At 41.9% G+C, this 20737-nt stretch overlaps 1 protein-coding gene and 1 long non-coding RNA gene across 4 annotated transcripts in view; one reads left to right on the top strand and one right to left on the bottom strand.

The window, feature by feature from the left end:
- mmp24 (matrix metallopeptidase 24) overlaps positions 1–14923 on the top strand; it is an 85428-nt gene extending 70505 nt beyond the window's left edge. For all 3 annotated transcript variants that reach the window (XM_080892784.1, XM_080892785.1, XM_080892786.1), the window contains one exon: positions 714–14923. In XM_080892784.1, coding sequence (XP_080748910.1) covers positions 714–1078 — 365 coding nt within the window. In that variant the 3' untranslated portion in view covers positions 1079–14923. The remainder of the gene's footprint in view (positions 1–713) is intronic.
- A 186-nt stretch (positions 14924–15109) lies between these two features.
- LOC308403406 lies at positions 15110–20028 on the bottom strand. The gene is made up of 3 exons (XR_013972904.1): positions 19873–20028; positions 15647–15771; positions 15110–15420 (listed from the first exon to the last, which is right to left on the bottom strand). It is a non-coding gene; the product is annotated as an uncharacterized lncRNA (long non-coding RNA).
- Positions 20029–20737: the final 709 nt, after the last annotated feature.

Genomic DNA, 20737 nt, shown 5'->3' with positions numbered 1-20737 from the left:
CATCATCAACCCGGGGATGCGACCATTGGCTGGAGATCCTGAATTTGAGTCGCAACTTTTTTTCTCTTGTCATTCATTCTTTCAAGAAGCCTTTATTTATGTTTGCTTTATTCTAATATATAAAAAGATAACAGATAAAGAGATGCAAGAATTGTTGGAGGGCAACAAATGTTGAACACGTGTTTTCTTGAAAGCAGCAGAGTGTCTTGAATGTCACAGTTTTCCTTTTGGAACAAGTTTTAAGGAGACTTGACCAAAGTCCAGTCAATGAATAGTTTGCAGTCAGTCTACAGCTTTGCCTCAAACGCTGTTATTTTGCCACTGGTTTTGAATGCAATCAGATTAGCTTGGTTTAAAGTAAAGAAAGCGAGGAACAGCTCCCAAAACTCTACACAAACCTACAAATGCACTGCCAGTCCTTCCACAAACTAAATTGGACTAATCTGAAAAAACCGTTCAATGCGCCCATACCCAAAGATACCTTGTGTGTCTCTACCAAGCCACGTTTATCAGGCACAGCAACATATCCTCAAGTCTTTTGGGTCCCTGTAGTGTCGGAGGCCGTTGGGTAGTTGCTTAATTTGCTGTACTTTCAGTGTCTTCTGTTTATTTTTGCTTCAGTAAAAAAAAGTTCACCTGACTGATTCCTCTGCTCTGGTCTTTCATTGATATCACTCTCCCATCCTCCTGCCCCTGCATCTTCCCATCCTCAGACTACACCTACTTCTACAAGGGGAAGGAGTACTGGAAATTCGATAACCAGAAGCTGACTGTGGAGCCTGGATATCCAAAGTCCATCCTGCGTGACTGGATGGGCTGCGACCAGTCCGACATGGAGCGCTCCGGCAACAACGGTAACCCTGGGGAACGCCAGCTGCCCCCGGATGATGTCGGCATCATTGTGACCATCAACGACGTCCCCCCGACAGTCAATGCCATCGCCGTGGTGATCCCTTGCATTCTGTCGCTGTGCATCCTGGTGCTCGTGTACACGATCTTTCAGTTTAAAAACAAAGGAGTGCAGCAAAACACCATGACACAGCACTACTATAAATACCCTGTTCAGGAGTGGGTATGACAGCCAACTTGATTCAGAATAGGTCAAAGGTCGTGGATTGAAGGACGGTCGAGCTGTAGTCATGCGTTAGCTAGCTAATGTAGGCTAATGGCCAAAAATGCTAGCAAAGGACAAAACGCTAACGATTGCTTAAAGATGTAGGCTCACTCAAAATGTCTTTTTGGGAGTGGATTCAGATTTCTGGCTCAGAGTGGGAGAGATTTGTTTCTTATAGCACATCCAGAACGATCTAAAAGACTTCAAAATGCATCTTTCTGGTTGTGCTTTCACTTAAAATGGGATCGTATGAACTTTGAAACCTTCTTCTGCGACGTACAACACACCGCTCTCCTGCTCAGTGAAAATTTAAAAAGAGTGGAGAAAGAAAGATGCTCCTCTAAGCCAGATATCACCTCCAAGCTTGTTTTAACAACTTGTATATGTGAACTGCTACAAGTCAGATGAAATTTAAAGAAAAAAAGAGAAACAGTTTCAAATATCAAACTTGAAAATAGAATATAGGTAGAAAGGCCATAACAAAAAAACCAAGGATCTCTCCGTGGATCACTGATGTTTGTTTGATTTGCGTTCAGCTGTTCTGAGATGTTAAACTGTCAAAGAGGATCTTTTTCTCTCTTTTTTCATCATTCACAAAAAACATCACTATTGTCTTGGTCCATCTAAAATCAAAAAGCAAATGCACTGGTTTACACTGCCTGTTTACACTGGTTGGTTTCTGCAGGCGTAGAATAGCAAGTCATCGGCGTATAGACGTGGAAAAGCTCTACAGCTTAGCAAAATGCTAACACTAAACTTCTTAAACATCCTCTCAGATTTAAGGAGCTCTATAAATCCATGAAACGCCTCATGAGACATTTTTTAATGATTGTAGAAAATATCATTCATGAAGCACCATGAACCAGGAAAAAGGATTCATGCCCTCGCTGTGCTTTTTACTTGAATCTTGTTTCCTTTCATGGCATGTAGCAGTGGTGCTAACCACAACAGAAAGTTCAGAGTTCCTTTAAAACCATTTCTTTGACTTAACTTTTTTACCAGCAGGAGATTTTCTTTCTGTCCCTTTTTATATGTTATAAAATATATCGGACTGTTGTTACTGGACACGCAGAGAAAAGCTACTCGTGTTTATGCAGCTACAAACATATCACTGGGTAAATTGTAAGGGTTTATTTTTGAGGAATGAACTTTAAAGTAACCTCATGTCTGATTGGCTCTTCCTCCTCTGAACATACATGTGATTAATAATGATTTCAGAGCTTCTCTTAAATGTTACATAATAGTCAGTATTTATTCTCACCTTTGACTTTGTGTTTTACTACAGCACGCACATCAAACTTATTTTAGTTGTGACCCAATCAGAGTGAAAATAAGACGGCAGCCTCTTTGTAACTAGAAAAAATTTGTGAATGTTTACCGGTGTGGTGACCGATTACTTACGACTGCACGGGTCACCTGGTGAGGGATACTTAGGCTACGTTCACACTGCAGGTCTTAATGCTCAATTCAGATTTTTTGATCAAATCCGATTTTTTTGTCTGCTCGTTCACACTACAAATAAAATGATGTCACACACAACGCGCTCTGTTCAGACCCAGAGCAAACAATATTGTTTGACTGATGGCCCTTAATATAAAGACTTCGGACTTTACGTTTCCCAATTTTTGCTTTAAGTTATTTTGTTATTCACATAATAATGTAAATAACCTAATGGTAAATGGTAAATGGCCTGTATTTATATAGCGCTTTTTTACTAGTCCCTAAGGACCCCAAAGCGCTTTACATATCCAGTCATCCACCCATTCACACACACACATTCACACACTGGTGATGGCAGCTACATTGTAGCCACAGCCACCCTGGGGCGCACTGACAGAGGCGAGGCTGCCGGACACTGGCGCCACCGGGCCCTCTGACCACCACCAGTAGGCAACGGGTGAAGTGTCTTGCCCAAGGACACAACGACCGAGACTGTCCGAGCCGGGGCTCGAACCGGCAACCTTCCAATTACAAGGCGAACTCCTAACTCTTGAGCCACGATCGCTAATAATGATCCTTATTGCTGTTTTAGAGGAGCGGTGCTTCAAAGGATAGCTGCAGATTTCTGTCAGAATCTGCAGATTATACAGTACAAAGAAAATGTTCACGTTTCTCCAACGTTGTCTTGTCACTAACATCTACGCTGGATGTCCAGGAAGGGTTCGCGGTGTCTTCTCCGGCGCTGATAATTGGCGTCTGTCTTGTGTCGGTGACGTAAAAGACGGATTTAATGCGACGTGACCATCAAACAGCAGTCGCTTTCTGAAACATCGGATAGGTATCGGATTCAGGACCACATACGAAAGTGACCCAGATCGGATTTGAAAATATCGGATTTGTGCCGTTCACACTGTCACACCAGGATCGGATATGGGTCGCAGAGGGTCAAAAAAGTCGGATTTGATGCGCTTTCGCCTGCAGTGTGAACGTAGCCTTAGTATCCTCGTCAGTTCAACATAAGGAGAGACTGAGCATGAGCATTTCTGCAGGATGCGGTTAAACCAGATGCAACCTTCAGTCTATTAACACGATGGAAAAATGATTTGGTGGAAACTTTACCAAATTCGCAGAGATGTTTCTTCCAAAGCATATTTTCAGTTTTCTATAAATGTCATTAATGAAAGACTAATTACAGTGAAGAAAGGGAGGAAACACAAAGTTAAAGGAGAGGTTTGACTGCAGGGAGCTGGAGAGCGTGGGTCTGCATTAGTATGCCGGCTGCGGCGCCGCGACATTGACCAAGCTTAATGAAGTACTTCTGTTCACAAAGCTCTAATAGGGGCTACATGCCCTTCGCAGCCCTCGCTTTAATCCGACTGTCTTTTCTCGCTGTCCTGCTGTAATTCTCCTCATCCGTCCGGCCTCTCGTCTCTTTGTCCTTCTAATCGTTTCCCCCTCGACCTCCTGAATCCATCAGGGCTCCTCTCCTGTCTTTTTTTTTTAGGATTTAAATCCATCTGTACGAAGGCCTCTGTCACGTCCAGTGAGCACCACTAACTCGATAAATTTGATTTGACAAGCGATTTCACCGTGGAGGCTACAGTGTGGTGTGAAAAAGTGCCAATATTCCTCTTCGTCTTTAGCTCTGACTTGGCAGGTTTTATGGTTTTAAACATCTTTACGTGTTAGCTTTGTGCAAATATGCTCAGTCAACTCACAATATGAAGTTATATGGATGCATTTAAAGTGGGAAGTTATACGATATGTGTTTGGGTACATTAAGGTTTGTTAGGACAGACTGAAATCTACATCCAATCTGTTTCCATTTTAATCCTTTGAAATGAAAAATTTTAGGGCGTAAGTTTGGACGTTTCTAACAGCTGCCGAGCGGGACGCCAACATAAAGATGTCTGTGCTGTTTGATGAAAAGTTTTATCCATCTGGCCTCGCAAAGGCAGCGATGTACCCTCAAAGAAGCAGATTTGAGTGCTGTTATGTAACACTCCAGCAGCGCTGCGGTGCTAACTATAAAGGCTGCTTTATTTAAACACACAAGCTGCTCATTTAAATGCCATTAACCCTCCTAACATGACTCATAATGGGTCGCGCGGAGGCCATTCTGCTCCCCAAAGGGGCTTTGGAGTCCCCCGTCCGTGACCTCGCACCTCCAGCTAAAAAACACCGCTGGGACATCCCGACTGAGTCACTGTTTATCCAGACGCAGCTGAACATTTATACAGGCCTGCTTTAAGCCCAGGCAAACACAATGTCCCTGTTTTATCTTGTTCCTAAAACACTTAATGATGTGATTCCTGCACAAGTAGGTGCAACAAACCTACTCGAGACCCCAAACATTTAAAAAGCTTTCCCTCTCTCTACCCTGCCTTCGTCGGCTCATCCACAAAGCTCTCTGTCCTGCAGTAATTGAATGTGTTCGCGGCGTATATCCTTGCAATTACTCGCTGCTGTCGAGAGCAATTCAGCACACGCAGCATTCAGCACAAATCGATGGCGTTCAATACCCCGCAGCACTATTTCGACTAGGTTGGAAAAGTGCATATCTGTTCCTTGAAGGTGTCCAATAAATGCAGAACAAGACATTCTGCTGCTTTTTTACCTTTAAGCCTGTTTACAGCATGCAGAAAAAGTCTGCTGGGAGGGTCGTGTAGCTAACGGAAACACGAACGTCTATCCAAAGAAAATTGCCTCCAGGACCAAACGCGTCTTTTCTCTTTGTGCTTTCTCAGCTCGATGGTTTGAACAGAGCTCCTCGGCGGGTGAAATTTAAAAAGAGGAAAATTGAAAAGCTGCGCTCTGAAAAGTAATGAGAACGACGGGGTCACGTGTGCTGTCATCAGTAGGTTGGGTGTTATCGGAGATTTCCATGTACAAATGCTGCAAAAGCAAACACGGCGGCTCCACTAAGAGTTAGAAACGATCACCGTTCTCACAGGCGTACAAGAAACTTTAAGGTTCAGAACGTGAACCAACTTCAGCGGCTGTGCACCGACAGTTTGACTGCTTTTCTGTTGGGATATCACGAAGTACCGCAGTCGTGCAGAGGACAAACAGCTGGCTGTACAATGAACAGAAGGTTAACTTCGATACTTATTGATATTTGGTCAGATGACTTTATTTGTCAGTTCTTGATGACCAAAAAGGTGACTTACTGTTTTTCATGGTGCACTTCTGTGTAAAAAGAAAGCAAAGTTTCTGATGGCTGCCCGGGTTTGACTCGTGCAGACGTTTATGCTCCTCGCTGTGACCTCAGTAAACACTTTGTTGTTGACTCTGTGGTCACTCGTCTCACGTCTGAGTGATTAAAACACGTTATGGTCATTATATGGGTCACGTTGTTAGTCAATAACATGCAGTCAGATCCTCCTCTTGTTGGTCAAAACGTCTTGATAGCAACGAGGAAAATGCTCAGCTTGAGGCTTTTTCAGCAGGTCAGTGTTTAATACTGTTGTCACACTGAAATCTTAATTTTAAAAACGGAGCTTAAAGACATGCTGCACATGAACAGAGCTGATGAACTGTAAACTGCTTCGACGGGTATATTAGCTGGTTGCCTTCCTGACTTTTCTGGAGGAAACGTGGGGCAGATGTCGTGTGATCCTCGAGCTTGTTAAGCTGGTAGTTGGCTGTTTGTTGTGGTTTGTAAATAGCGTAGCTCCAGGCTCGGCGCTGTCATAGCTGCTCTGAGAGACGAGGAGGAGATAGAGAGTTGTAGTGTTCTTGCAGTGTCTTCACCTTGAGGGAGTAAACATTTCATGCCGCTAACACTAACGAGGGGTTCCCACCCCGCTTCAGCGCACACGCGTGTAATAATAACGGTCTCCTACGTCATTCTTCTCGCTCTCGGTGCTGATCCGCAGTCTCAGAGTGCTGTTATTTAGCTCGCACACAGCATTATTACTAATGTCAGTGTTGTTGTCATGTACTTACTGTATGTATGACGGTAGCAGGCAGATTAAAAATCTCTTTACATCTTCTTACATGTCGCAGGCCGCCGAGTCGCTGCACCGATGCAGTTGGGGATTAAGTGCCTTGCTCCAGGGCACTTCAGCAGTATTTGTTCATGTTGAGAGAAACACTTTTCATGCAGTTCTTGGTGCTGGTTTTTCAGCACTTTTCGGGTTAAAGCTGCCAGCTTTACGGTGGGTCGCTTGACTCGTATTTCTTTTTCAGGCTCCTGTGAAGGTTGACATGAGTGACTGAGGGCTGGTTTCACAAAGACAGACTTGTAGTCTGCTTACCTTTAACGTCAGGCTCAATTAGACCTCTGAATGCTGCCTCTCAGTCGGACTAATCAGATGTGAAAGGCTGAAAACTTTTAAATAAATAATAAATATTCTAATGTAATATTATGAGGTCAGTGAACGTGTCCATTTGAAATAAAGTCATACTGACACTAGCTAGTTTAATTTGCTAAAATTTGTAATTTAAAAATTCCTAAAATTAGATTTGTATTTAACTATTAGAGTTAATGTTCTGATCCTAAGAACAATGTTTTAGATTTTAAAGTCTAAGTGAAATATTTGGTTTAGTTAAATCTGCTTATTGTAATTATCTGGTGTCATTCCAGTTTAATTTTACACTCATGTTTATGGCTGTACTGTATTTACAGCTTTGTCTCAAAAGGTAAACTATGCATTAATGCAACAATACTTTTTATCTAAAAGTTACCTATGACTGTGATTTTACTTTTTCAACCACAATAAGATGAAATTTGCATCAGGCTTATATATACTTCTACAGTATAATCTCAGATTTAGCTTTCAGATTACTACAGAGTGATAGTCTCAGTAACTCAGATATTGTACTTTTTTAAATTTTCTGACAGGTATAAGGAGGTTAATTTGGATTTAATTAAAACTGGATCAACAGCTAACCTTAACTAGCTGAACAGTGAAATTTAAACGTTTGTAGATCTCATAGATTATTTTTTATTTTTATTTAAAAATACAGATTTTACGCTTTAACCATAAAAAAAGAAAATCTAACTAAAATCTCTTTGTAAAACCAGACCTTGTGTTCATTCATCCTCATCAGGTTGGAATAGTTGTACAAAACAAATTTTTATGGAGGTTTTTTCTCAGTTAAGCAGCAAGTTCAGCTTTTCGAGTGGCCTGCAGTACTTCAAGAGAGGATTCAGTTTTCACACAGGAGGGGTGGTGAGCTGGTAAATTTTCCATCGTATTTTACATGATTTAAAAATAAAGATATTTTTAAATCATGCACTCTTTACTAAAGTTTCACCACCACCTCTACTTTAATCCTCTGGGAGAAAAGTCTTTGTATATATTTACTGAGATTTACAGAAGAATAGCTGTTTACAGTGTTCTCAGCAGATGTCTGTTTGTGCAACGTGAAGAAGGATACAGGAAGAAAACATGCTGTTGTGATCAGATTATTCATATTAGTTATGGGACATGCATAGAGACAAGATATATGTACATGAGATTTTTAAAGTATGTGAAGGACACTGTCTGTCCACAGCTCTTTCAGTTTGAAACGTATTTATTCAGCTCAGTTCTGTGTTTGTCACAGAGGGCGAAAGGTCCTCTTTTATGGATATGCAGACCTGGGATAAACTGTCTTTGAATTGTGTCTCATTTCTGCTGCCGTTGTTGGATTTGTCAACTTTGGCACCTGGTTTCTCTTCTTTCCACATTCCTACTCTCATGACTGTCTGTGTGTCAGCTTCAGTTTAACAAAAGGAGAAACTTGGTCGCCAGGAATGAAAAAAGATCAAAGAAGTGAACAGAAGTCTGTGTCATGTTGTCCCAGGTCTGCGGACGATGTTCTGGTGGCTTCGGACAACAGTGAGTTGCCTTTAAAGGTAGACTTAGTTATCTGACACCGCCACTCCTGATCTGGGTGACACTCAGAGATGGTCGTTCAGAAGAAACGGCAGCAACGAGACGCTGCAAAGCAACATCTTTGATTTTTTAAAACGTTTCTGAGAAATGCAGCTATCGTGGATGTAGTAACACTTTATTTTACAGGTCCAACGGTTTCCTAACATTCCCTGAAATTAAATATAATCTGAAGATTTCAGTGCTGTACATATCAAAACACTGATACACTGTCTAACAACAAATCTATAATAATCTTCATATACAATACATAATAAGTATATCATTGCCTACTTATACCTCAAATAAAATCCAGGTCCGTATGCAGTATGTGTTGAGCATCAGTAAAAGTGGTCAAAGATTTAGACCAGGAAAAGCAACTGGTTAGAAAATCTGCCCACTTAATGGCTTAAAAGTAAATAATGAAACCTTAAAATTAATTTTAAAATAAACAGGGAAGTAATAAACTGATGCTGATGTAACAACATATTGAGACCTCCCTGTAGGCCGGTACACCACAGCCAGTGTTCGATGGTGGCGTCTGTGTCGAGTGTCAGCACACTGGCTGAAGTCATGCGCAGGTTTTTATTGCATGTTTGTTGAGTTTAGATCCTAAAAAATCTAAAAGCAACTGCAAAGAGTTTGGGTTCCTTTTGTGGAACAGATGATCTTACATTAAACACTGCCTCGATCCAGCTGTAGTTGTGATTTGGTGCTATATAGATGAAACTGAAAATTATTATGAGCTCTCCAAAAGTGGATCCCAGTGGGAGTGGGTGTAAAGAAAATCGAACCAGGCCAAGAATAGATCCTTGAGGGACACCACAGGTGACGGAGAACTCACCAAGGCTCACGGCTTCTTCAAATCAACGTCACAATATATTACAAAAATAATATTAATATATAACTTGAGCTAGAAGATGCTAAAGTCAGCAGGGGCCTTGCATATACTGATTGCACGAGGCTTTCACCTGCTCATTGACCTGTTTAAGTAACAAATCCACAGAGGAGGCAAAAACATAAGAAACACAGTAAATCGGTGTGTTTTTGCACCGAGCACACAAAGCTGTGCAAATATGCGACAGTTTAGGGACTCCAGACACACGGGGAGCAAAAGGCTCCTGAATTCACCAAACGCTCAGCAGATTTCAAACCCAAGTGCTGCAGCACCTCACACAAATCCCATTATAGGCCCAATTATTATAATGACCTCTACATGTTATCCATGCAGCAGTGCTTTAACTTAAATTCTACATTTGAGAAATTGAATAACAGGGAAGGCGGTTGGAAATTACGCAAACAATGCTATGCACAATATTTTCAATACATTATAAAAATATGGTTCCAAAGAATATCCATTTATTATCCGTACAGTGTGCAGCAGCTAAGGTGAGAGAACTGGCAAAGATGGCGATAGATAAAAGATTTTTTTTAAAGATTTTTGGGGCAAAAATCATGAAACTTTTTGATTATTTTAGTTGACTTTGTCCCAACGACCATTAAAGTGATGTCAGATGTGTTTCAGCATGACTGGCTCCCAGAATAGCTTTGGTTTGGTCCACATGCCGAATCCTACAGAGTCCACGGCAGCAAAACAAATATGAGGAGCTGTAATAATATAGAAATGTACTCGGGTTTAAATCGATCTTTGTGTTTCCGATCAATAACACGTTAGCTGCTCTTTCTCCTGGAAATCAATCACAAGCTTAACAGCTAATGAGCTCCACTGTAATCCTCTCTGTGCTCCATCCTGACCAGCAGGAGAAGCCGAGGCTCCGATGAAGCTCTGAGTGAAGATGATGGATGGACGCAGTAACCACAGACAGCCTCCAGTTCCTGATTACAGGTTTACATCTACAAAGTCCTGTTTCATGACACGAGCAGAGGTTTAAAAACGTCATGGTTTATAACCTCAACCTGAAACTTTTTGATTATAAAATCTCATTTGTCAAGTTAATAAATAATAATGAGTTTAGATATCTGAAAAAGGATCGTCTTTATCCAAATATATATATTTATCTCACAATCTTTAATTACTTTGAGCAAACAGGTTTACATTGTAGCTTATTTTACATTGTTTATAATGTCAAAAATCAGCAGTTCTGTAAGACACTAAATGCTGCTTAGAAAGCAGCTGCAGTGAAAATACCTCAGAAAGGACCTCAAATATTTTTTATTTCTTTTATTCAATCAGATAATCCCATCGAGGCTCAGCGCACATTTACAAGAGCAGTTTCAGACAGTATAACAAAAAAGTTTGTATAATTAAATTCATATAAAAGGAAAATAATTAGCTGAAAATTACTCTTATTGATGGTGTCAAATGCGAAAATTAATTATAGATAAATATAAATCATATTTTTTAGTGCTGCTAACTTACAGGAAGTAGGAAATATTTATTTTGCTGGATTTCATATACATACGTTTATTCAAGTCAAATGTTTTTCATTCAGTGCGGCGCCTACAGCGTCGGATACGCCGCAGCTGATTAAGTCAAACCACTGAAATAGTTCAAAACAACCAGATAAATAAAAATAGGATGAAGTCACAATAACACGACGATGAAATGATGTTTGTTAGTTATGCTCACCTGATCTGTTCAAAAGAAAATGTTACAGAAACTATGAAATCTTTATTTTATGTGAAATATCTATTTAAATCGTTTCCATTGCAGATTCTTTTATATTTCTACTTTGAATGTTTCAGTGTTTGATTGACTCAGAATGAGCTGAACACACTTTATGTTGTGATTGAGACACAAATCTGAGTCGTATGAAGCTGTGGAGCCTGTAAAATACAAAACAACACGTTTTACTGCATCCAGAACCGTTTTTATCACGACGAATGCAAAAACCTGCTTTCTTAAATTCCACCGACACAAACGCGTCGCTGAGGTCTGGGAGTGGCGTCACGTGGCTGAGTCTTCCTTTAACTTGCCTGTTGTTGCCTTTAGTTTCTAACCTTGTCTAAAAAATGTAGGAGAATAAAAACATATCAAAGGTAGTCTGGCAGACTTTTTGAAGATATACTGATGTTCTCTGGATAGTTTCACTACTACTATTACTTCTAGGGAGATTTTATCAGAAATAGCTTTAAGAGAGATTCGCTTCAGTTTGTTTTTCTTATAGAGAAAAAGACGTTTTCTGTAAATACAGTTTGGTTTTTCTTTGGATTTTTGGGTTTTTATGACTAAATGGGTTGATTATAAAATTAAAATGAAAAAAATCGGACCTTGGCTTCACTTCTTTACAAGCGAACTAAAGCACAGTTTGGTTTCTCTCGTGTTCCAGTCGGACATCCTGTAAATAGAACCTTTTCTATCTTTATTTCTCTCTTATTTAAGATGAACCTCATCATCCTTTGCACACGACGTTGTACCATTTTTATGACGATGCTTATGTCTGATAGGCATGTTTACGTTAATGACTCGAGAAAATTATAATTGCGGTTTTCTTATTTAAACACTTGACTGGAACAGAGATGTTTGTTGTTGTTTTTTCTATGTTTGCTTTGGTTTTATTGTCCACGCTGGTCATATACCAATAACACCTGTTCTGTTAACAATGAACTGTCAATAAAAGTGAAAACTTCATCGTCTAAGACGCGTCTTTTACTTTTTTGCAGATCAATAACTCGTCATGAGTCATGGATTACATCTCTGATGGGCCCAGAGTTACATTTGAAACCCATGAACCCTGCTTCTGCTTGAGGTCACTTCCTGTTAAAAGGGAGTTCTTCCTCCCAGCTGTCACCATTGGGGGATTGTGTGATTGTTGGGCTTGTCTCTCTGTTGTGAGCTTTTTGCTCTATAAAGCACATTATGAAGATAATGTTTGTCTGAGTTGAACTGAAATGAGCTGATTGGTGGACGCCCGAGTTTCCCGTGAACATGGTAACATTTCTGACTAACTGTGTCGCTGCCCCACAGGCTGTTTGAGGGCATCATTTCAATTTTTTCCTGCTGTGCTCCTTCTGTATATCAGGAACGTCGTTAATCTAACTTTTGATCTTTCTGTGTTCGCTTTAATGCCGTTTCCCTGCTTCATCACGACTGTGTCAGACAGCTGCTGCATAACAGACATATTTTTATTGATCTAAAAAGGAAAACAAGCCTTTTCCCTGTGTTTTCTGTACATGCATTAATCTGCACATTTCATTTTTTTTTAATAGTCCTGATCGGGGATGAATTTTTCGCAGGTTCGTTAACTGCTCCGGAGCATCTGCAACACGAGCAGGAAAAATCTAACAGATGTGCATCATAAATCTGCCTTGTGGTATTTTGCAGAAATGCCCCTTTAGGGACACGTATGCTGCTCTTCTGATGAAATGCAATATGTTCAGCCACCTGCCCAGTAATGTGACGGAGCAGACGAGCTCAGACACTGATGCCTTCCAACTCCGTTTTAATTTCATGGAGATTTAATGTGTCATTTGGAGAAAATTTGACTTCTTTTATTACGTCCAAATGGATCATTGGGTCGTTCATATGCTTTTGACTTCATACGCTTTATGGCTGAAACTGTAATTGCTCGAAATGGGTCAGTGCATCACCATTTAGCAAGTTAAGGGTTCCCCTCGGAGGTTTTTGAGGAGTCGACCTGCTAACGTCTCACAAGGACACGCGTCCACACTCTGCTATGGAAAGACTTACGCTCTGTCCTCCTGCCTCACTGAACAGCTGCTATTTTTCTCATCTTGAAGGTCAAATGAAAAGATGTTTCTTTAATTGTAAAATTAACTGAACCCACCAGGAGAACGTGAAGAAGCAACATCCATGATGTTCTGTCTAAAACAGATCCCCAAAGTTAAAACAGCACCAGGATTCTCTGGTGTAATGCCATTTTGGACCACAAGAGGAAGTAGTGAGTAAGTCTGCCCAACATGAGCGTTATCAAAGTTATTGTTAGCTTATATTTGTGCAAAATTCACATTTCTGTTATTTGTACCAGAACCGTGACACGTGAAAAGGGCGTCTTCCTGTCGTAATGTCTGTGATGTAGAGACACAGAAGCACGCGTTGCTACGTTATTGATCTGATTTCTCATAGTTCAGCAGAGGAAACCAAAAAAGTGCATTCTGGGTAAACTTTAAAAGTTCTACCACCATGTGAGACACTGTAGGCGGCTGCTCAGGACGAGTTAAAGCGCATGAAAGGACATTTTAATACCAGGCTTATCTTCTAGTCCTGATTCCTGCTTTCTGACACAGACTGGACCCATCAGCTGGGTGGGTTATAAAGCCTGTAAACCCCGTACAGGGTTAGGAAGGAGGAATCGATCCATAGCACAGAGTTTACAGGCACTGAGTCACTGCTGGAGCCTCAAGTGGTCACAGGAGGAACTACAGTTTAAGTTTGTTCATTCGTTTCCTTTTCTTCCTCCCTTCCATCATCTTCTCTAATGTCTTTCCTTCATCCTTTCTTTCCTCCTTTCCTTCCATACTTCTTTATTTCCATCACTGATTCTTAATTCCTTGCTTCCTTTCCTTTTTCATTTGTTCCTTTCCATTTGTTGTTCCCTTTTCAACTTCTTCATCCTCATACCCTTTCCTTTTCATATTTCCTTCCTTTCTACTTCTGTCATTCTTCCTTCTGCTTCCTTTTCCCCTCTTTTCTTCCTTATTGTTTCCTTCTTTATTTCCTTTACTATTTCAGTCGAGCTGTAATATCTGATATAATAACCAAACTGAGGCTCATGTTGTCTCCGGCTGGGACGTCATCCGTCTTGTTTCCTGTAAAATTCCCCGTCTGTTCACACCAGTCGGGGCTTTTGTGACGTTCTCCGAACGACTTTGTTGAAAAAAAGGAAAAAGGAGCCACTTGTGTTAGAACCCGAGCTCATATTCATTAAACTTAAATCATTCGGCGCCCCGTCCTCTCAAGCACAGATGATTTATAACCACCTGAAGACTTTCTCATAATTATGAGACAGTAAGTGTCAGATATGCAGCATTAATCTTATCACAGACTTGAATAATGATGTTCCTGATGAATCCATCACGTCTTCAACTGAAACGTCTTTAGGTCTGCTGATTAATGTCGTTCCTGCTGAACTCTGAACACGCTGCAGTGTGTTTGCATTTTTACAGCTCTGAGTGAAACAAATTAGACCCAAAGGTCTCCTTTTCTTTGTTCCCTTCTTTTCTTCCTTCTTTACTTCCTTTCATATTTGCTCCCTTCTTTGATTTTCCCTTTCCTCCTTCACTCCTTAATTCATTTGCCCTTTCTGGTCTCATTCCTTACTTCTCCTTTGCTATCCTTATTTCATCCTTCTTTCCTTCCTTTGTTCCTACCTGCTTCTTTGTTCCCTTTCCTTCTTAGTCTTCTTCTTCCCGTTTCATTCCTTCCTTAGGTACTCTCATTTCCTTTCCTTTCTTCCTTCCTTTCCTCTCTTTCTGTCATCCGTTTTCCCTTCCTTCCTGCCTCTTCCCTAACCCCCTTTCTTCTTTCGTTTTCTTCCTTCCTTTCCTTCCGTTGTCAGCTTTCTTCCTTTTTTTGCCTCCTTCTCCTTTCCTTACTTCCTTCCCTTTCCCAATCTCCTTCTTTCCTTCCTTTCCCTCTTCCATCCTCCTTTCCTTTCCTTTCTAGTCTAATTCTTTTTGAACATCAACAGCTGAAGTGAGCAACCTTAGTTCAGCTCTCGCGTCTCTCTGACCCACAGAGCATGACGAGCAACACTTCTTTACTTTTGTTCAGTCTTTATTGGCATGACCAGAAATCCAAGCATCTCCCACACAGTCCACGACTCTTGTGACCCATCGTTTGAAATCCTTTTCCATCCCTTCCTCTTATCATTAGTCTTGTTTTCGAGTTGAAGGAAAGTGAAGTCCGGTGCATTTGTTGTTGTAGCAGCACAGACGCAGACAGATCCTCCAGTGTGCGTCTGTTTCATCACGAGCCCAACACACGGGGACCAGTTCAGTACCAGTTAGTGCACGAGATCATGAAACACATGCTGTCCACCCTCCTGTTTCCCATCCTGCACTGGGGCAGCTCTCCTGGCACCTCTGTGGAAGAGAAACACGTTTCAAAAATGTTGAAATTTGCATGAATTTCAGTGCGCGGTGACATTTTACTTCTGTAAAATGAAAATCTGAGTACGACCTCTTCTGAAAGGAAACAATCTTTTTTATAATTACAGGTCAGCAGTTACTAAAAATACACCAGATTCTTGGCGTGAACGCAGGAGAACAAACACATCGCTGTGCTTCCATCGTGGAGTCGAGCGTTTACCTTCAGGAGTCGCGTCCTCAGTTGTGTCACACTGCTCGTGTTTTTCAGTTTCCTTCTCGGCCTCCTCAGCCTTCCTCTCGTGGCTCTGATCACTTCCCATCTTTGGTCATGAAAAAGAGTCCCGCCTGAGGAAAAACACACAGGTGGAAGCTGAGGTTAAAGGACTTACAGAAGGAAAACACTAAAAAGAGCTTTTGGTTTCAGTCAGAGCCGAATGAGAAGACGGAGCAGTGACTACCTGAGAAGTTTTATCATTTAATTGGGGTTACTAAATAGCAAATATGGCAGGTTGAAAGAAACCGCAGAGTGAAGAGGGTGAAAAGTCAAAGGCTTGTTACCCACAAACTCTTCTTCTATCTAAACTGAAGAGGCGGTGCAATGTATGCAGTGGAGGGTGAAATGAGACGGGGAGAGGACAGAGATAGAAAGGCCTTGATAGCGAGGAAGAGAGATACAGACGGAGAGGAAGAGGACAGCAGACATCACCGCCACTCCTGGTTATCAGCTCGGACATCCCTAATCCCGTCCAGGACACCAATCCAATCAGACAAACACAATCAGCTCGCCGGACGCAGCTCGAGGGATCATCTTACTCTGCTCAACACGATCGCCGTGAGCTGCCCAGGCTTTCCCGGCCATGTGTAATGCATGCTGGGAAATTACACATAACCAGAAGGGCTTTTCAGCATCGTGTTACCCTGACGATAAAGCACACGAGTGTGTCGGTGCTTCACGAGCTGGAACAGTAAGAAAACACCGCCATCATCAGCTAAAAGCATAAACGCTGCTAAGTTCATTAACTGGCTGAACAGAAGCTGTTTGGAGAGTCTGAATAAATCATGCAGTCTCATCCACTCAGATCTGAGAGTTCCTCTGCAGTCCTCCCCTGAAGGCCGAACCAGAGCCAGTTCTGTCTGGTAACAGGAAGCAGCATCTACACCTGCTGCTGACGTCCTGTGGAGCCACAGCAGCGCTGGGATGTTTGTGCCCTGGTTGGTGACGGTTGCTGGAAGCTGCTGGAGGATGGTGCTGTACCAATAACCTCCACCCGCTTGCTTTGGTTGGTGTCACCCAAATAAACTATGGGCAACCGCTGCAACGGCCGGCGGCTGCCAGATGTTTGCAGACCGGTCTGTGTGACCGAGTCCTACCGTTAAGAAGTGCTGATGTTAAATATGATTCAACCTTAGAGAAAAACAACTGAACTAATCGTTCAGCTTCTGATTGGTCGGCCTGCGGCTCCAGACGCTCCAGACTCAGACGCATGAGCACCAGCTCGGGGACAGCTGGGACGTTTCTGGAACAAACGAGAACAAAATGCTGCTGAATATTTTCACACTTTTCATTCACGGCACAGAGACAAACGGAGTCTCTAACACCGCCGGCGAGCCAGTGGAAGAAACGGCGGCAGTAAAACAAGAAGATATTAACTGCCTCACAAATGTGTAATGACTGTGGCCTTCTGGCCGGACCCCGAGGCAGTAACTTGTGATAATTTTCACATAAATGTGATTATGAGCCTCTCCTTTGGCCCAGATCTAAATCTAACACCAGAGGAGGCTCATCTGCTGGATGAGCGTTAAAGTGGAGCACAAAGAAAGAAAGAGAACAGCTGGATTGTTTTAACAGTAAAAATGCTGATGGCTTCGTTTCAAACACCTTTCATCTGAACCAAGTAGATAAAAAAGAGCTTTACTGGAGATTTGTGTACTTTGGTTTGTTTTGCATATATTAAGAGTTGCTTGCTGCCATCAGGCGCCTCATAAAAGTTCAAAACGTGACTTCAGAAACCAACAGGTGACATCATGGCAGCGACCTCCATCAAAACAGCCATCGACTCCAGTTGGGCCAAGACATTCAGGCCCATTTCTTAAGTGATGGCAGCTCCAAGAAACAGATGTTTTGGGGACATGTTGTTGGTCAGTGAGGAAGCGGCTTCGAAACACAAAGTGGAAAATGCCCAACCTGAGTCTTCATATTAGGACGCCACAAACCAACAGGTGATGGTGCGGCGGCCACGTTCCATTTTTATAGAACTATACCACAAAAAAAGGATCATGATACTTGTTCCTGGATAAATAAAGATATTCATAAATCTGCTGTTTACTGGCTTTATTCACAGAGCTGACCTGACGATTCAAATAATCTGGCAACCCCCAAAGTTCTTCTCATTAATGGGTTAGAAATGAGTCATGTCAGAAAGCAGTCCCGTTAAAATGGAACAAACTCATCACAGCGACGTGTGTTTCATAGCTGAACTTCAGAGTGTCTCGATCAGCATTCAGAGCGGTCGCCTCGCTTCCCTCCTCGACTCTGTGCAGCACGGATCACAGCCGGAGAGAAAGCCGAGCTAAAAATAGCTCCCTCCTCTCAGATATTGTTTTGTTTTGACTTGTGCGCCTCCTTATCTCTGCCGCTGCCCTCTTCAGCTCACGACAAACCGATTCGGCTTTTCCACAGCCCGAGGGCTCCCATCTGAACACAAAACTACATGTGACCCACAGAAAGCAGCTGCTGGCTGCAACAGCATAACGCTGTGGCAGGTACCTCCGATCTGACAACTCCACAGAGACCAACGGTGAATGCAAAATGATTTTAAATGAGCACAAAGAGGCAAGCTGACTGAAAACAGACACAAAACATGCACAAAAATGATCACAATGAGGCACAAAATGACTAAAAACAGACAGAAACCAACATCAAAGACGACAAAGTGACATCTAGGAGACATAAAATGACAAAATGCAGAAAAACCAAAAAGATTTTCTGTAAAACAACTTAAAAAAGAAAAAATGACACAAAACAGGTGCAAAAAGACCACAAAGAGACTGAAAATGACTGTGACGAAATGCAAAAAGACTCAATATTTCTGCAAAACAACAAAAAATGAACAAAGTGACAACAAAGAGACCAAAGTTACACAGAAGGCCGTCTCTCTGAATGCTGCTATACTCGAACACCGCCTCACAAACCATGCTGACTTCAGTTCTCGCTTTTTTTCTGTCAGTAATGAAAGACTTTTGGCACGAATGGGGTCCACCCACTAGGAAATAATTAAGATAAATAATCTCTCAGCAGCAGATTAATTACAGCCTATCTGCATTACTGATTCGATTAAAGCCAGAGTGAGTTTGCCTCAGTTTTATTCTCTCTCTGCTCTGATGAACGGCTGTCACCGATTCAGGACTGTGTGGCGTTAGCTGACAGACGTTAGACGCTGCTTCATGCGTAATAGATCCACGACTTTAATATTTTTACTGTAAATGTGCTGAATGTTTCCAGCTTCTTTATTCGTTGATATACGATACGCAGGTTAAAATCCCACATCAGCCTTTTCTGTAAAAAACAAGACCAGAAATCTCTGATGTCTACTGGAAATACTGCAGCAAAGGTTTATGATTATAAAAGTGCTTAATGTTGTACATGATCAGATTAAATCACACATGCTGGCTTTGGCTCAGACTCGAACTGTCAGCCTGCCAGTTATCTCAAAGAAAGCAGTCTGTGGGAGGCAGAAACAAATGACTAAGAAAAAACAAAAATGATGACTCAAGAACTGAAAATGAGATGAAAAAGACTTTAAATCAGTATAAAGAGATACAAAAACAACTTAAACTGCATACAAAACAGCCAGAAAGAGCCTCAAAATGACTAAAAATTGGTAGAAATGACGTCAGGGACACAGAACAATTAAAAACTGGTGCAAAATTTGCACAAACAGACACAAACCGAGAACAAAGACACTCAAATGTCTAAAAATAGGCTTGAATGACCACAAATAGACTTAAAATACACGCAAAACAACAAAAACAGACCGATGACTGAAAAGATGCATGAAAACTAAAGGCGCGCGAACTCAAAGACCACGCCCAAGCTGCTGCAGGTTCATGTTTCCCTTCTGCAGGAACACCTGTGCAGATGTGGGCGGAGTCTAAGAGGACAACCCCGGAACCAGAAGTGTGTTTGTTTGTGTCTGTGTAGCTGTGCCTCATCAGACCTCCACGGCCTGCTCCTCATTACAAACACCAAACATGTCCTGACTGTTTAAGCATCGTGTGTCACCCATTATGAGGGGATCACGCGTGTTTCAGGCTTTCTAACTCCGTGTTGGTGACACGTGTGGGTCCGCTCCAGCCTGCAAACATGTTTACATCTGATCGCTTCGCCTGCAGAGAGCACAGGAGCTCCGAAAGCCGCTCGGGGAGCACAGATTAATTTTAGCCCACCTAATCGACCCCCACGAAGCCCGCGAGACCGCTCCGTCTGTGTCGGCCGCCGGTTCCGATTAGTTTGCGATGTTTCCAGGCAGAGAATCCCGATCGACGTGTCGGCGGAGTGAAGGCTGTGGAGATCCTGATGGAGGAAGAAGGATCACTCCTCGGAAATCTCCAAGCCAACGCGGAAGTGCCGCAATCTGCAATTCCTCTTACGTCCAGCAGAGGCAGCAGCGTGGCAGCCCCATAGACTTCCACAGTAAAAGACAGAAAACGTATTGTTGTGATCAAAGATACAAACAAAGAGAAAAAAAAACAGACCAAGCTGAACACACAAAACACAAACAACAAAGTAAAGAACAAAAGATTTCTGCAAAATGATCACAAAGAGACCAGAGTGATTGAAAATAGACAAAAATAGAATTTATGACAAGGACACGCCAACAACAACTGACATCAGACACTGAGTGATCACAGCAGTAAAACTCCAGACAAAAAATGACCACAAATAGCAAACCAGAGACGTGCAAAATGATACAAACAATGAGATGAAAACGGTGAAAAAATAGATGCAAAATAAGTGAAAATAGAAACTTAAAATATCCATAAACAGAGAAAAAGCTCTTTAAGCTCCTCTAACGTCTGCCTGGGCGTGTTTATTCAACCCTTCAGAGGTCCAAAGAGAGACTCTTCTCCAGAGATGGGCAGTAACGATGTAAGGGATTACCATTGCACAAAAGGTAATTAGATTACTGTTACTTTCCCGTAAGCACGCCGCGTTACTAAAACCGTGATTTTTTGCGAGAATGTCTCACGACAGTGACGTAAGCGAGTGCGACGTTCGTGACAACAGCTGTGTGCAGATCAACAGTGGATC

Source organism: Rhamphochromis sp. 'chilingali' (assembly GCF_963969265.1).
Source record: "Rhamphochromis sp. 'chilingali' genome assembly, chromosome: 9".
Taxonomy (NCBI): Eukaryota; Metazoa; Chordata; class Actinopteri; order Cichliformes; family Cichlidae; genus Rhamphochromis; species Rhamphochromis sp. 'chilingali'.
Note: the sequence above shows the minus strand (reverse complement) of the source record. Positions and strands in the feature narration are given on the sequence as shown.